This window comes from Penicillium taxi (genome assembly GCF_028828555.1).
Source record: "Penicillium taxi strain IBT 34144 chromosome Unknown utg000002l_segment0_segment0, whole genome shotgun sequence".
NCBI lineage: Eukaryota > Fungi > Ascomycota > Eurotiomycetes > Eurotiales > Aspergillaceae > Penicillium > Penicillium taxi.
Window position 1 is genome coordinate 372,121 of NW_026643204.1, and position 15,666 is coordinate 387,786.

The 15,666-nt window shown below is 45.4% G+C and overlaps 5 protein-coding genes across 5 annotated transcripts; 3 read left to right on the plus strand and 2 right to left on the minus strand.

Moving 5' to 3' along the window:
* Window positions 1–6,729: 6,729 nt before the first annotated feature.
* Window positions 6,730–7,212, plus strand: N7495_002066 (uncharacterized protein; the record flags this gene model as incomplete). Its single annotated transcript, XM_057204736.1, has 1 exon — window positions 6,730–7,212. One exon carries the CDS (start codon window positions 6,730–6,732, stop codon window positions 7,210–7,212), a length of 483 nt encoding a protein of 160 aa, XP_057065343.1.
* A 159-nt stretch (window positions 7,213–7,371) lies between these two features.
* Window positions 7,372–7,898, minus strand: N7495_002067 (uncharacterized protein; the record flags this gene model as incomplete). The annotated part of the gene is made up of 2 exons (XM_057204737.1): window positions 7,372–7,507; window positions 7,606–7,898. 2 exons carry the CDS (start codon window positions 7,896–7,898, stop codon window positions 7,372–7,374), a joined length of 429 nt encoding a protein of 142 aa, XP_057065344.1.
* Window positions 7,873–8,219, plus strand: N7495_002068 (Glycoside hydrolase superfamily; the record flags this gene model as incomplete). The annotated part of the gene is made up of 2 exons (XM_057204738.1): window positions 7,873–7,885; window positions 8,023–8,219. The coding sequence occupies 2 exons, from the start codon at window positions 7,873–7,875 to the stop codon at window positions 8,217–8,219; spliced, it is 210 nt and encodes a 69-aa protein (XP_057065345.1).
* Window positions 8,220–8,358: 139 nt separating this feature from the next.
* On the plus strand, window positions 8,359–11,366 carry N7495_002069 (CAZyme family GH18; the record flags this gene model as incomplete). The annotated part of the gene is made up of 6 exons (XM_057204739.1): window positions 8,359–9,087; window positions 9,179–10,138; window positions 10,247–10,515; window positions 10,569–10,754; window positions 10,820–11,063; window positions 11,118–11,366. The coding sequence occupies 6 exons, from the start codon at window positions 8,359–8,361 to the stop codon at window positions 11,364–11,366; spliced, it is 2,637 nt and encodes an 878-aa protein (XP_057065346.1).
* Window positions 11,367–11,809: 443 nt separating this feature from the next.
* On the minus strand, window positions 11,810–13,006 carry N7495_002070 (uncharacterized protein; the record flags this gene model as incomplete). The annotated part of the gene is made up of 1 exon (XM_057204740.1): window positions 11,810–13,006. The coding sequence occupies one exon, from the start codon at window positions 13,004–13,006 to the stop codon at window positions 11,810–11,812; it is 1,197 nt and encodes a 398-aa protein (XP_057065347.1).
* Window positions 13,007–15,666: the final 2,660 nt, after the last annotated feature.

Below are 15,666 nucleotides of genomic sequence, written 5' to 3' on the forward strand. Positions count from 1 at the left end.
ACAAAACAAAACCATGACAACTTCAACAACTAATTAACTACCAAAGCATTAGTGCCATAGTATCAGGCTCAAAATAGTGACAGGGTATAAATGGTTACAATAACGAAATAGTTATATACCATAATACTAAATGATAGTCAAAATAAAGGAAGGAGAAGAAGATTATGTCTAGATAAATAGGAGATGTATAAATTTGTGTCAGAGTGGTGTTAGAGTGGTGTCAGTTGTAAGGATACTGGTGCACATCTGCAGAAGCAAATTCGGGACTGAATATTGCCTTCATGCCAAGCATCTCCCATATTGTTGTGGCCAAGTTTTAGATATCTGCTGAATATGAAAGAGGCGATCGTGTTTCGAGCTGGGCTTCCGGAGGTCGCATTGCTAATGGTGTGTGGCAGTCTTTCCCACGGCGACACTCCAGTTATGGAGAAAAAGCCTCCCCAAAGTCACCCAGGAGTATGTGTGCGTTAGACAAAAAGAACTCATTTGCATCCTTCCCAAGATAAAGTGGTATCACTGCCTTCGCTGGAACATTTGGTGGAAGCGGTTTCCCATCACGTTGCGTAATGGAGACTGTCTGAGGCTCGCTATACTCTTCGTATAGCTACTCAACCAAAAGATGATCAAGATTCGATGGTAATTTAACAAGAATATTGCGGAGATGGATATCTGATTAAGATGCTATGGATATTAGCTATAGAGAACGAATCGGGCCACCAATAAACTCAACTATAGAATCACTTACCTCCATGAACATAACCTTGGGAATGCATATATGCAATAGCTAGCGTGAGGCAACCTGACAGCGCCCGCGTAACTTCGAGAGGAAAAAGATGACTAAAGAAAAAATCTCGAAGATTGCATCGTGCGGGTGTCATAGGGTGGCATATGTGTGTTCCATTGGGGCCATTCAGCTTAAATTGATCTAGTGGAGTGGGGATAGAATCATGTCCTGGTTTTGCAAGAGTTCGGAGAATATCGGTCTCTAGAGAAGTTGAATCTGATACACAAATTTTAATAGCAACATAACGGTGCATGTAAGTATCCAGGGCTAGCTAAACGGTCGAATAACCTCCAAATCCCAGCTTATCAACGATACGGTATCGTCCGCGAAGTACATCTCTATCATAATAGGATGATAGCCCCCTAGACCATACTTTTCAAGTAACTCTGCACCATTAATCCGATCATATTTAAAACGACGGCCTTGTGAATGTTCTTCACCGTGCCGACAGATCTCTGGCTTCCAAAGGCGGTAAATGGGCAGCGGGAGTAAGAGCAACGTTGAAAATCGAGAGAGACTTGGCGATGGAAGAAGATAAATATTAAAAGGGATGGTCTTGGGACAGCGCGCCATGTTATGAGAGGTGGTAGACGTCAACAAGAGTCTTGAGTATGGACAAGTCGCGGAGTTCAGGAAGTGCCGCTCCACACCATACGTGGAATTAGCCAACAATTTTAGAGCAAATCAGCTATATATGCTATTATTTAGGCTAAGACCTTATAAGCATTGAACTTCGCTTTAAACCGTTACTCTCTCATATCAAGTTGCTGGTATCCCCAAGGTTCGTTAACAAACTCGCTCGTTCCCTCGCGAAAGAAGGTGACATCAAATTCTTTCAATGCGTATACTCATATAATATCGCCATACCAAGTGCTTTCATTGATATCACAAATTCAGCTGCATTTCCTATACTATCGCAGTTGACGAAGCTGACCGCAGGATTTCCCTTATCAAGCCCACCAAGTCCGAACTTTTTTTGCAAACGACTATGAAAGGTGATACGCCTAGTATATTTCGTTAAACATCTCTGCCAGTTGATTCCTCTTCGAACACTCTGAAGCAACTGTAAAATCGTCTTTTAGATCGTCAATATCTGGGACCATATATGTTTTGACCAGCTTCGAGCTACTAGAGGCGTGTGATATATCATCTCTAGCTACCACGGTTGTATTCGAATGGTTTCTCAAACCACTGAATCAATGTTTTGTAGTTAGGACTTATCACTTTTGATCTTGAATATTAAATGAAAGTAAAGATAAGTCAAAGATAGCTGATCGAGCGCTTGATGAAAATATTTTCGAAAAATGGGGTCGACGAGAGATGAAGGTGCCGAGTTCAATATATTCGCTAAATGAGTCCATGAGCTGTGTCTCTTGCTGATCGGTCTGTCCTATCTAGATAAATCTTTCTGTATTGAAGGAAGAGGCTCACGTAGAGATAGCCAGAATGCATAATATCAGGCTTTTGAGTAACATCCTGGTAGGGCACGGGTGAGCCCTAATCCTAATTAACCTCATGAATTACTCTTGGAACATTGGAAGTGGTACATGATTCTCTTAAGAGCTTCCATTACTATTTTCCTCTGAGTCATATATTTAACTTTAGAAGCATGGATATGCAGCTGACATTGTGCACCTGGGTAGCTATACTCTCTATGATGGGGCCAGAGGTAGCGATTAACTTCTGTTGATCCATTACTATTACATTCCAGTAACTCATACTTAAGCACCCCTATTTTGGCCTTGTATGCATTTTCAAAGTAACACAGTTCTTAGAGTTACAGAAGGAATAAGTCTTACTAAATTACGATATAAACAGCCATAAGTATAAACAAAAGCTTATCCGCTTCTAGGCTTATCGAGCAGAATGGGATCACTCTGGAAAGGTTATAAAATAGGTATTAGTTCTAATCCTCCGACCCTTTCATAAGAGCTGGCACATGTCCGTCTCGGACTGTAGAGCATATATCTTAGTTTTCTGTACTTTTCAGGGTTCGATCGCTAAGTATACTGTCATAAATGAGAGAAAGAACCAAAATCAATGCTATACAACATCAACAAAACCTTGTATTTTCAACTGAAACCTCTAGGACTGGAATGGGAGTTTGGTTTCAAGTTCAGCTGAGGAAGTACAGTACAGTCTGGCTAATGTCAAAATAGTAATCAGTCCATTTAGGGCTTCCGCCACATTTCCCGCCAATTCCTTCCCGGGATCGGTCAAATAAAAATTTGTTGGTGGGTTTTCTGCCGTAGGCTTTCCCGCGTTACTAGTTTATAACCAATGAAAGTTTTTAAAAGGAAAAAAAGCAAAAAGCAAAAAGAGGTCGTGCCCGGGATCGAACCGGGATCGCCAGAAGACAGAATAATAGATCAGAATCTGGAATGATAGCCATTACACTACACAACCGTTGGTTGATGAAGAGTGGCCAATTTTTACCATTATTGTCGCTTGCTTAGCGAGCGTAGCTAGCTAGTCGCCGATAACTGAGAACGGTGCTCGAGTTCTTACTGCAGTAAAAGGGAATTGGAGTTTACTGCAGTAGAAAGGAGTTGGTGAGCTTCAACAAACCACTACTCAACACCGTAGACAAACCACCAAGTGTAGTGGTCTCTACAGTACTGAATATTGTGGTTGTTGTGAAGTCTGCTTTTTCATTGATGAAAGAACTAGCTACTTATAGTATATGGGTGCCCCTCTGCCCTGGACGAATGTCAACATTCGTTCGAGACAGAAGAGACGGTGAAGACGGGACATTACTGTCGCGAATGCGCATCGCTCAAGGGTGTCGTTTGCGATGAATGCGTATCGTTCAAGGATGCCGTGATATACTAATCTAGTTCCAGAGTCACTGTCTTGGCAGAAGCTTTTTCGGCCGAAATACTTTCCGTCTGTTGATGGCCTTGTTTCTCGGCTGTCGCAACAATTATACCCCAGAATATTACTCTCAACCTTCTACCCATTTGAGTGTCACAACAGGTATATATAAAGTAACAACCTATCACAATCACGACATTAAGTAAATATTCAACTCGGAAATCCGCCCAGGGGTGTACTAGTGAGTAACTGTTCAAGTCGGCCTAGATAGTAGCCTAGCTAAGTAGGTAGGTGGGATTTTTACAACACCTACAGCTCTCCAGGGCTGGTGCCCAGCTGTAGATACATTTCCAACCTTGGAACCTTGGAACCTTGGAATCTATATCTGGCAAGATGGAGATCTATGGACCCATACTTAATTTCGCCTTTTTAATACTTTTCATCTAGCGCCTGGCCTCAAGAGCACTCAAATTCATATATTTAAACCCTGGAATCGTGGGCCATGCTTAGGTGTTTAATTAAGTACCTCGGGAGATTTGCAATACGAATACATTCCCGGAGCTATAATTCATGAACTACCTAGGTAGGTCAATTAATCACAGCCCTGGAGGAATTTGTGTGAAAGAAGGGACGCTGTGAGCGAGGACCTTGGAAGTCCGTAGCCATTCATGTATGACGTTCTTCGATTGAGTAATCCATAGCTAGGAAGCTACTTCCAAATCCTGGAGGTTTTGTACTGTAATTCTTGTGATGAAAACGGTGATGGAACGGACATGAAAATTCCGAATAGACCTTGGAATTGCCGGGGTTTTTTACACTTTCCAAGGTTCCAAGTTTACTATAGAGATGATGTCCATACTAGGTGTTTTACATGATTTTCAGCTAACCCAGGCTAGATAGTGGGATAGTCCCATAGAGATAATGCATCATCTTTCACTACTCAACCTCCCAGCTTGACAGGTTGTGTCATATTTCCAGGTTTCACTATAAAATTACTTCTAACCCTGAAAGATAGCTTGCAATTCACAGGTGCTCCTGTAAGTCATTTAAGAACTACAACTCTAGAGGAAGTCATCGCAAAGAAAAGATTCCGACTAGTCTAGTTATATTCATGAGACTATTACTACCTAGGTGTTATCTACACCTGAAACTACCATATGGGTAGACTTTTTCCATCTACCATGATCTACCTACACTTACTCAGGGTAGATGTATCTAGATCGGTATCTGGGCAGAAACTACCTAAATAGACAAAAAAATATGGTAATATTTGCATTAACTAGAGACAGTTCTCTAGAGTCGCCATGACTATGTTAGAGGACCAGATGTCATGTTAAAATAAGGCATATGCCGATTCTAAAGTACCTATTACTTAAAATTCTAGATATAAAAGAATTTAAAACTAACCAAGTCATAGAACATTCCAACGTAGTTAAGTAAGGCCTAGGTGCAGGGCAGTTTTCAAGGGATTATGATTACATAACATATTGCCAAACTTGAAAAGGCTAAACTAACCGCAAAAGGCAATTCACCCGCTGTTTACACAAAAATGAAAATGGGTCCACGATTTCCAAATGACTGAAAAATAATATAAAAAAGGTCGTGCCCGGGATCGAACCGGGATCGCCAGAAGACAGAATAATAGATCAGAATCTGGAATGATAGCCATTACACTACACAACCTGAGGTGGTGAAGGAGCGTAGAAAATATTGATACTTGAATCCGATGACTCTGTTCGAAGCTAAAAATATTCACATATCCGAATTAATTGCTAAAGTTAGTGATTTAATTATCAAATAGTCTAATATCTTAGAGAAACCGTCAACGGAAACAATTCGTGGCCTAGGAATCACTGCATGGGGTTGCCGAGCCACTTAGGTACTGAATGTCAGATTTCTTTATCTAAGTATATATAATTATGTTTTTGAATTCTGTCATCAAAACAGGTTGTGTAGTGTAATGGCTATCATTCCAGATTCTGATCTATTTTCCTGCCTTCTGGCGATCCCGGTTCGATCCCGGGCACGACCTTTTTTCCTGCGCACGTTTTTTTTTTTTTATTTCCTCGAAATAATTAGTCAATCAGTGACCGCCCGTGGGAACTTCATCGACTGCTCACTAATGCTAGAAAAAATCAATTCGAATTGCTACATTGAGCTATGGGGTTATATTTCAGTTGTCTCATGGTACTTAACAAAAAACTTAGGAATATTCTATATACTTGAAGTTGAGATCATAATTTGAAAACTTTTCGCAAGGGCAGTAATTTTTAGTCTCAATAATCTCAGGTTTCAACAATAACTCAACCTTGACGTCGGAAGTAGCATTTCCCTGCAAATAAAGTGACTAATATTTTCGAGCCCTCAAGCACCTCAGGTTGTGTAGTGTAATGGCTATCATTCCAGATTCTGATCTACTATTCTGTCTTCTGGCGATCCCGGTTCGATCCCGGGCACGACCTCGATAAAATTTTTTGTTGCTCTTTTTGGCCCACCCCGCAATCTATCAACTCTGATATGCATTTCATGGAACTCGATAATCCGAGTCAGGAGGTCAGATGTACCTAGTAAACATGACTGGGCCCACGGTTGAAAATAATGCGTGCTCTGTTGACAACTCAACACGCCATATTATATTACATGTGAGATTCGATTTGTGCAATTGGTTACTTCGGCATCAAATTATGCAATACATATTGTTGGAATATGGAACAAAGCAGTCATGTGATCAAATTGTTACTTTATGATAGATAGCAAACTAAGAATGAAACCCAGACTTTACAACCACTTCAAAGGACACATAGATATCATAGGGGCGTAAAGCGTTACCTGCGATAGGTGTCAGAAGTGGGCGTTAGCCTATCGAATAGCTATTCCACACTTGATACAGGTGTACCGACACATATATATATACATTGGGAATTGAATCCACCATAAAGGAGAAAAGAGGGCTAAGTGTATAAACCAAAACACAATTATATCCTGCAAACACCTAGGTTCCATGTATTATTTATTATAGGCATTGTGAAGCGAGCAGTTGGGTAAAGAATTTTCCCAAGGGTCCAATAAGGGTCCAGCAAGGGTTCAACAAGGGTCCAATGTCACATTTGCACATGTAAAGGTTGCATAGCATGTTTCAGCTAAGCGTTGTCAGATTTAAGATAACCTTCGCAGATGCTTCCAAGGTAGTCAGTCAGTCATGGATGGTTTTGGTTGAAGCGAGACCGATGTTCTCCCGTACTTACACGAGTCATCCTATCATGAACAGGCCGAACGAGCCAGAAGTGATGCCCAATGACCTTATTTGGCCTAGCGCTGCTCTGAGTACGGCTACCCCTTCAAAATGTTCCGTCGGTATGAGTCCGCTTTCTACAAGCCCCTCTATTTCCGCCCCCGGGGCCGTCAGGAACGATCGAGTACGAGAATATGACTATACTCACACCGGTCCGGACCTCCGCGGATTGTACCTAATTACCGGGGACCATTTGACTTCAGCCCTTAGCGCAAGCCTCTACAGGGCCTTTCGGGGAACTAGCTCGTTTGGGCAATTTGGTGGTAGTTCGAGGACCAGGATGGCGCGTGGCGGACATGCATCCACCATCGATGGAAGATGAAGGGCGCTGGCATGCGACTAGCTCCTAGCCTTTTCTTTGCCGTCATCCCACCTCGTATTTGGGTTAAAAGAAATTTTACTCCTGTCTTTCCAGAGGCTGAGGTTGCTGTCCCACTGTTTCAAAGTCTTTAACGACAAAGCCCATAGTGGCTTTTGTTCACTAGTCCCTCACTGATACCATTTCAGCATTGAGCTTTGGCAGTAGCTTCAATGCAGATTCTTCTGCCAGCGCTTCTTGCTCTCGCAAGTTGCGGGATTGCCCAAGGTCATCAGCACCACGATGGGCGACGCGGCCACTCGACACCATTGCCGAAGTTCACTCCAGCACCCTAGTTGCTAAAGAACTCCTCTTCAGCCTTGCCGCCTCTTTACGAGGCCTATTCAAAGAACAAACCCAAGTTCGAGAATGAGGCCTGATTCGGCAATTGTCTCAGCATCCGGGACTAAGACTTGACCACCTTGACTCTGGCTCTGGCTCTCTGAGTAAAAGAGACCTTCCAGTGGGTACTTGCGCACCTGGAGTACCTTGTACCAATGGGGCATGCTGTTCAAACACTGGTGTTTGTTCCTACGCGCCCTCGAGTTGCGGAGCCGACGTCTGCATTTCCAACTGTGACGCCAAAGCTCCGTGTGGAGAATACGCCAACACGGATAACGCAACATGCCCACTGAACGTATGTTGTTCATAATATGGATTCTGTAAGTTTCACGTTTTTTTGGATATAGCCTATTCTTGAGAGTAGATGCTGACGCTTCTTCTACCTCCTAGGCGGTAGTACTGATGACTTCTGTGGCACTGGTTGTTAGGAAGGGTATGGTGGTTGTGGAGATGCACCGACTCCTTCTTGCTCTAGTGGTGGCAGCTCTACATCTGCGCGGCGCATCGGCTACTATGAGAGCTGGGCGACGGAGCGACCATGTGATGTGTTTACACCTGAAGACCTCGAGCTAACTGGTCTGACGCACATCAATTTTGCCTTTTCATTCTTCGACCCATCTACCTTTTAGATCACGCCTATGGACTCGAATGCGGGCGCCCTTTATTCACGTTTCACGGCGCTCAAGGCAAAGCAACCAGGACTGCAAGCGTGGCTGTCAATTGGCGGCTGGTCTTTCAATGATGCAACCAATACACCGGACACACAACATGGTCAGCTCCTCAGCCAATCGTCAAACCTTTATCACTTCCCTACGCAATTTCATGCAGACATACGGCTTTGATGGCGTCGATATTGACTGGGAATACCCTGCTGCCAACGATCGAGGCGGTGTTGCAGCCGATTTCGCCAACTTCCCAATTTTCCTTGCTGAATTGAGGGCTTCATTCGGTAGCGGATTGGGAATCAGTACTACACTTCCATCTTCATACTGGTACCTTCAGCATTTTGATGTTGTTAACATGGAGGCTAGCGTCGACTGGTTCAACTTCATGAGCTACGACATCCATGGCGTCTGGGACTCGAGCAACAAGTTCACGGGGCCTTATATCCGCCCGCACACCAACCTCACTGAAATCAACGACGGCTTGTCCCTGCTGTGGAGGGCAGGAGTTGATTCATCTAAGGTTGTGCTTGGACTGGGGTGGTATGGACGCTCCTTTACGCTTGCTGATTCGTCCTGCACCACTCCCAATGGCGTATGCCAGTTCACTACCGGAGGTAATGTAGGGGAGTGTACGAAATCATCCGGAACGCTTTCAAACGCCGAGATTAAACGTCTTCTGGCGGCCGGAACAGGAACTGAATCCTATGATGCCACTGCAGGAGTCCGTTGGCTCACCTTTGATTCGAACCAGTGGGTGAGCTTTGACGACGGTGTGACAATGCAGCAGAAGATATCCTTTGCTAATAACCTGTGCCTTGGGGATATCATGATTGTAAGAGACTACTATTACCACCTTTTCCCATTCCCTTTCGTGAAAGAAAAAAGAAAAAGAAAAAAGAACATCCAATCAAGGCTTTTCTTAGTGGTCAATCGACCAGAACAACACAGCTGGCGATAGTATGAACGACTTGATGGGCATCGGTACAGCGAACGGGGTTTCAGAGGCAGCGGCCGCTTTATACAAAGAACAGATGGCCAATGCTTCATTACAGAACGCTGTTGCCTCTAGTTGCTACTGGTCACTCTGTGGAGGGACTTGTACATCTGGGTATTTCGACGCAACTGCCGCCCGCGGTCAAATTGCTGGCTATCAGCAGAATCCCGTTTGTGATACGGACGAGGTCCAGACACTATGCTGCGCCCCAGGAACTTCGATGGGCACCTGTCAATGGGAGGGTTTCAGAGGAGTGGGAATGCCTTGCTCGCCAGCATGCTCCGACCCCGACGCCACAATCGTCGCCCGTAGTACAAACTCGTATCAACTCAACGATGGAGGGCAGCTTCAAGACCTGACCTGCACGGGTGGATATCAAGCATATTGCTGCACTAGATTCGTCCCTTCCTCGATCACCAATTCAGGCAACCTCTTGCTCTATGGGACGTCGACGACTGTGCTCAGCAAGCGAGGCGGTTCTGCTCATAGTCTGAGTCTCTATACAGGTGGCCATGCCATTGACAAACGTGGTATTCCCTTGATATTCGCTGAGTTGGCCGCTCTTTACATCGCTGACGTTATCCCGTCCGCCTTGGGAGCAGTGTTGACTTTCGGGCTATCCCTTATTTCGGAGGGGGCACTGTGCCTTACTGCGGCCGCTGCCGGTATCGCTACCGCTGCTATCATCGGCTTTTCAATTATTTACAACATAGTTGGGTGGCTTTTCGGCGGATCCATGTCTACACCCAATGTTGGCGTCCCAACAACAGTCACGGGCCGAACTGCGTATGGCCAGTGGTCGATTCTCGACTTTAACGGCGGTGACACGTCAACTAGCTGCGATTGTGAGGTTACATATACGTGCCGCTATAGCATAGGTTGGGATGAGGTTTGTGATAACCAAAGGTGGGGGATCGACAAGTTGCTCAACGGACAGACTGTTTATCATGTCCAGCCGGGGATTGGCCGCGGTACTGATCGTAACCAACTGCATTAGAAAAAGCAGCGTATAGCGGCATACCTAAGTGCAGCACAGCAAAAACCAGCTGGAGAAACCCAATGGCGATGTCAGGTTGATGAGTTTCCTATGGGCGACCTAAAGGAATCTAGAAAGAACGCTCCGCAGATTTGTCGTCTAGTCAATGGTCCTGCGAATCAAAGACAGGGCGGTGATTACTCGGCTTGGAAGAGGGCGCAATGGAGACCTTGCTCGACCTACCGCTCTAGCAAGTGCAAGATTGCTGACGATGGGCCACCTGTAACCTGGTATGTAGCACCCAACCTACCGTCATGATGCAATCATATCTGACCTTGAACAGGGAGCTCGGGCCGCTACCCGCTGGTCGTGGTTCTGGCAATGCAAAGCACTTCATAGATGCTTATGGCTTCGATGATCAAACGGCAAACTCGCTTTTCTGGGCTATATACACTTACACCGACCAAGGTGGAGTTATCAGCACCTCCACGCCTGTTGATCATGGCTTCCGCGTTCTTGACGATGGCCCGTATGTTTCCCTCCCCCAACTTCACTACTTAGTCAATGTATCGCTGACAGGAATATGATGATAAGTATGTACGGTAATGCGTATGGATGGCCTCGACAGTCCTGGGAAGTCAATCCAGCCCCGATAGCCAGCGCTCAATACCGACCTTTTGACTCTCAACCATCAGTCTTCCAAAGAGACTTTGTCGGAAACGACATATTGTATGAGGATGATAGCGACCCTGCCGGCGTCTGCCACGCCGACCTTAGATCACTTGGAAATGGCAAAAAGGATGCCATTCTCGACCTTGACTATGACAATCTCCTCTTTGTCGATCTGGATGGCAAGCCTATTAACGGACGGACATAAAACATCATCTACGAGGATGGCGACCCACGCGCAGAAGTGCGTATTATCTTGGACGAGCATGGTAATGTCGTTGATATGTATATGGGCGACCAAGGTGCCGGGTCGTGGACGAGGGAACCAATTAAAAGCTCTGATCCGGACAGGGTGACTGTTGATCCCACCACTGTCACTATTACGACGGGTGGTGCGCCAGGCAGCGAGTCCCGACCTATGCACGCGCTGCGAGTACGACTGGGTCTGAGACAAGATCGGCAGGCGTTTTGAGCACGGTGACTCCCGCGCCGTATGTGCACCCTTATTGTGTTCAATAGGTCAATCGAGCTTTCCGCATATCTTTCTTTTGGATTGATGTCCTCGCCTTGAGTAGCTCTCAGCCTGGTTGACAGGGTAAAAAGGGAATATAATTGAAGGGTGGAAACTGAATTTGTAAATAAACAGTTTTGAATAAACATGAATTGACTCCGAGTCGGATTAGGAAGATCGCACGTGCGTTATTCTCGTCGCATGCACATGTGTTCAAATGTTTCTCGTGAAATTCCATCAATCTCCCTCGTTTTCCAACATTCACATACATATTTTAGGCCCAACACCTTCATTCCCACCACATAGCAGAATATATCACAGAAATTCTCCTAAGTGCTGCAATGTTTACTGCACATGTGAGGTGCTCATAGATTGAAGACGAGATGGCACTATATGTAGGACACCTACCATGTAGGAGGGATATGATAATCCTTCCACCGGTCGGTCTCAGCGTCCTTGAAAGTATCAATAGTACCCTCCACCCCTTCCGGTCCAACAGACCAAACCCCATCTTCAACCAGCTTGCGCCAACAATCCAGCAAACGCTCCAGTCGTTGTGGCCGTCCGTAAGCACCACCAAAAGGTTTGAATCCATGTTGAAAAAGCTCTCCAACGCCGTCCCTGTCAACAGCCCTCATATCGCTTTGTCGTGCGTATGCACTCCTGGTAAAACCATCATTGAAGGTGAACGGGAGCAACAACCGAAATCCCTCCTCGGCCATATCATAATAGTTTCTCCCCACTCCCTGACTATACAGGCCTGCAGGGACATGGGATGGGTTGCATGTCTGGGTGGAACTTGAATAAAAGGGCTCCAATAGCCATGGGCTTGTTATTCTCTCGAGGTGGACGGGACGCTGGTCTCCGGTATCGGCGGGTAAAAGGCAAACTGGCGGTACGGTGTACTCTGAGCGGGGTAATACGGCGAATGGTTGCGTTGCCACAAATGCAGATGGGTCGACTGGGGGTAGAAGAAGGCCCGGAGCGATGTATTTGAACCAGGGCCGTCTCGCTCGCGTCAAAAAGGAACGCGCAAAAGAAGGGTCAGGTAGTAAAGCGGCGTCCAGGACAATAGATGTAGCTAGGGGTTCTGGGTCGGTCGCACAAGTCTCGTCGATCAATGATGGTACATTTAGCACCTGCGGGATACGCGCCTCGATAGATTGACACAGCTGATCCCACTCGGCGACACACGAAGTAACCTGGGCCTCGCTGTACGGCCGCCACTCCCAGGGCCCGACCTTCTCGATTTCGAATAGGGCTAGTTCTTTATTAGGGGAAGCCACCACTTTCCCAAGACGAATTAAGTCGATCCAGTGGGAGAGCATTGTCTCTAGTGAGGTCCAAATTTCTGGATGCTCCTGAACTGGAAACGCGAGGTCAAAGTCATCGGCACTCATGAAGAGCGCGATGCGATTGAAGTGTTGGTGGTAGATAACGGCGCCATCGTCCCCTAGAGTCGATATGGGCGTGTCGGCATTGTACAATCGCACCAAGCTGTCAACCGGCTGGTCGTGAAGATCCCCTTGAAATTCCTCGATAAGTCTGGTTGGAGATTCGATGGCCCATGCAAAGACAGAGAGTGGGAGATAATCCTCCATTTTCTCATAGGGCAATACCAGGGCATTTTCAAGGAAAGATACTACCGACGAATGAAGCCTTGGACGAAGAGCTTCAGCCTGAGCCTCAGCCCCGGAGGACGTGAAAAAGTTGCTGCTTTGGTCTTTCAGAGTTTGCAGGGTGCGCCCTTCAGCGAGCCAGGTATAGTGGATCAAGTAATTATGTAGAGCTGCACATCGTACATAGTCTATTCCTTCTAGATCATCCCGTGGAGGGTTATCTGGCGTGACGAGAAAGTCACTGATGTCCGGAAGTTATGAAAAATCCATTGAGATGATAGTGGAGTTCGTGACTGTCAATGGGGTCAATATCACATCTATTCAAAGCACCGACGTCCAGCTTACAGACCTCACTCACCAGTAAAAGCGAAATGTGCAAATAAATTATTGTAATACAGAGTGTTGAATATGGTGAAGAAGCTACTACTGACTTATCCGCTCTCAACTGACCAATTAAAATGCAGAAGAACTCGGCCACCTCGACTTGATAGGCTGATAGGGATATAATCGGGCCTCCAAACAACAGATCTCTTGGTATCTGCACTTCGCCACAGTTCGAAGATACCAGAAAGCACACAGCCTTTCGTCCAGCAATGATTACTTCTAAAGCGAGGGGATATTGCTAAGGACAATCCTGCCAATTCCTATTCAAGAATTCTGCCGAACTCCTTGGATCTTGTAACAATATCTTTTGACTAGGAGTGAATTTATACTGTTGTATGTTTGTGCTCACCAGCTTTTCTTCATTTGTTGGAAAAGTGCCCCTTGCCGCCCTAGTCTTCAGCCCGTTCAGGCTGTTCGCCCTGAATGCCCTGAACGCTACTGTTTGCACCTGAATATCCTGCACGTGCCTAAAGCGCTGGCGCGGCCTTCCCTCCACTTGCTGATTTCCACTGTTGAGCTGCGTTGTTGTCATCACTATAACGCAATTATATTTCACCCGATATTTCGCCCGGGCGCAATAAAATTAGAATGAAGATATTCACTTTCTGAAGACATGAAGGAAGGCGGTGAGCTTCGTCTTTTTTATTATCATTATACCTACACGTTGGCCTGCAAGTTACCGAGAAATCTACGAACTGACCGAAGAATTCCAAGGTCTCGTTTTGTGGGGAGACAAGAACCTTACCTAAATCTCTACACAATAACCCCATCCAGAGGTACTATCTGGGTAGGTACGAACCCAATATGATCCTGTCGGCTCACAGGGATCTCGATGCATTATTAATACTACGTTATACGTGTAATAAATTGTGCGGTAAGATGCGTGTTTATTCTAAGTTCCCGCGATGGAATCGGATATGCCCCGATTCCACCAGTTCTTTCACTTCCCGAATCCATTCACTTGTTTCATTATTCCCGAGTCCATTCACTGCAGTAGGCCAGATTCCATTGGTTCCAACAGATCCCGAAGTCCGATTCAGGGATATCTTGATAATCTCGGCATTAGGTTTGCTCTTTCTGGCTTCAGAGAAGTCCTGTCAGGTTTTCTCGCTTCTGCTGCTTCAATATTCCACAGTGAATCGGTCTCAGCGACTTCTGGAACGCAGTATTTCTCAACTTCTATTCTTTTGATAGCTTATTTGTTACCATTTTGGTTTATATTATCACAGCCTAGACGAAACATTTGAGAGATCTGCCGATCTATGTGGTATCTCTTAAGCACCGTCATCGTCAGCGTGTTCGAGTCTTTCACTTTCATAAATAAGGCTGACAAGTCCTAAAAAGGGTCAGACATTAGCAGCTACCTTCAAGGTGGTGCATTACTCGTATTTGAAGGTATGGATAAGAACACAGTCACAAAAACTTTGACCAACATGCTTATTAATGCTTCCATCAACAAGCTCCGACGCGCCCAAAAGATTTTTATCATGGGTGGCGGTGCCTGTAGATGGCCAGTGTATTGGTGCCCCAGGATACCGTCGTGTGCCGCGATGACAAGGCATGGTACTTGTACTATCGGCAAGAGGACTCTTCTATCACTATAATCATGAATCAATGTAATTCCTTGCCTCCCAAAGCAATTGACCTGGGAACTGACCCATATGGTAATGGCATAATCGATGTAAGCGATTTTGAATAAATCTTTTCCTTTCCTGCTAATAAATTCCTGTCATGATGTTATCAAATCCGCTCCGGATTCACAAAAAGCAGACGGCTTCAATTACACAATGCCAAATCCGAAGAGCACACATTCAAGGCCATTCTTAACGCGACAGGCGCCAGTTCCAAGGGCGCTGCCTTGAAGGGTATATTCACCATACCTGTATGCGATGTCAGCGGTATACATCCCGAAGTCGTATGGAAAGAATAAGCGCCCTATTTGATGTGGTCATACCTGCAGTGGTGATTTGCAGACTAACAAGGATTTCATTCAGGCGGCTCATATGCACAACTTCAAGCATGTATGTCCTGAATCACCTGGATACTAAGATATGGTTAATAATACAACTTTTTTCATTTTCATGAAAGACATGCTGCCAATGACCATATCCAATCGGACCTGTCAACAATGGAGTTTTTGATTTTTTGAAAGCTGTTATGATTCAAAATAATTACTGGGTAAATTTCAGTGGAAACAGAATACTAGTTTAATCTTAGCTTCCGCCTTCTCTCGGGAGTACCCTTAGTTAGAAAATGGA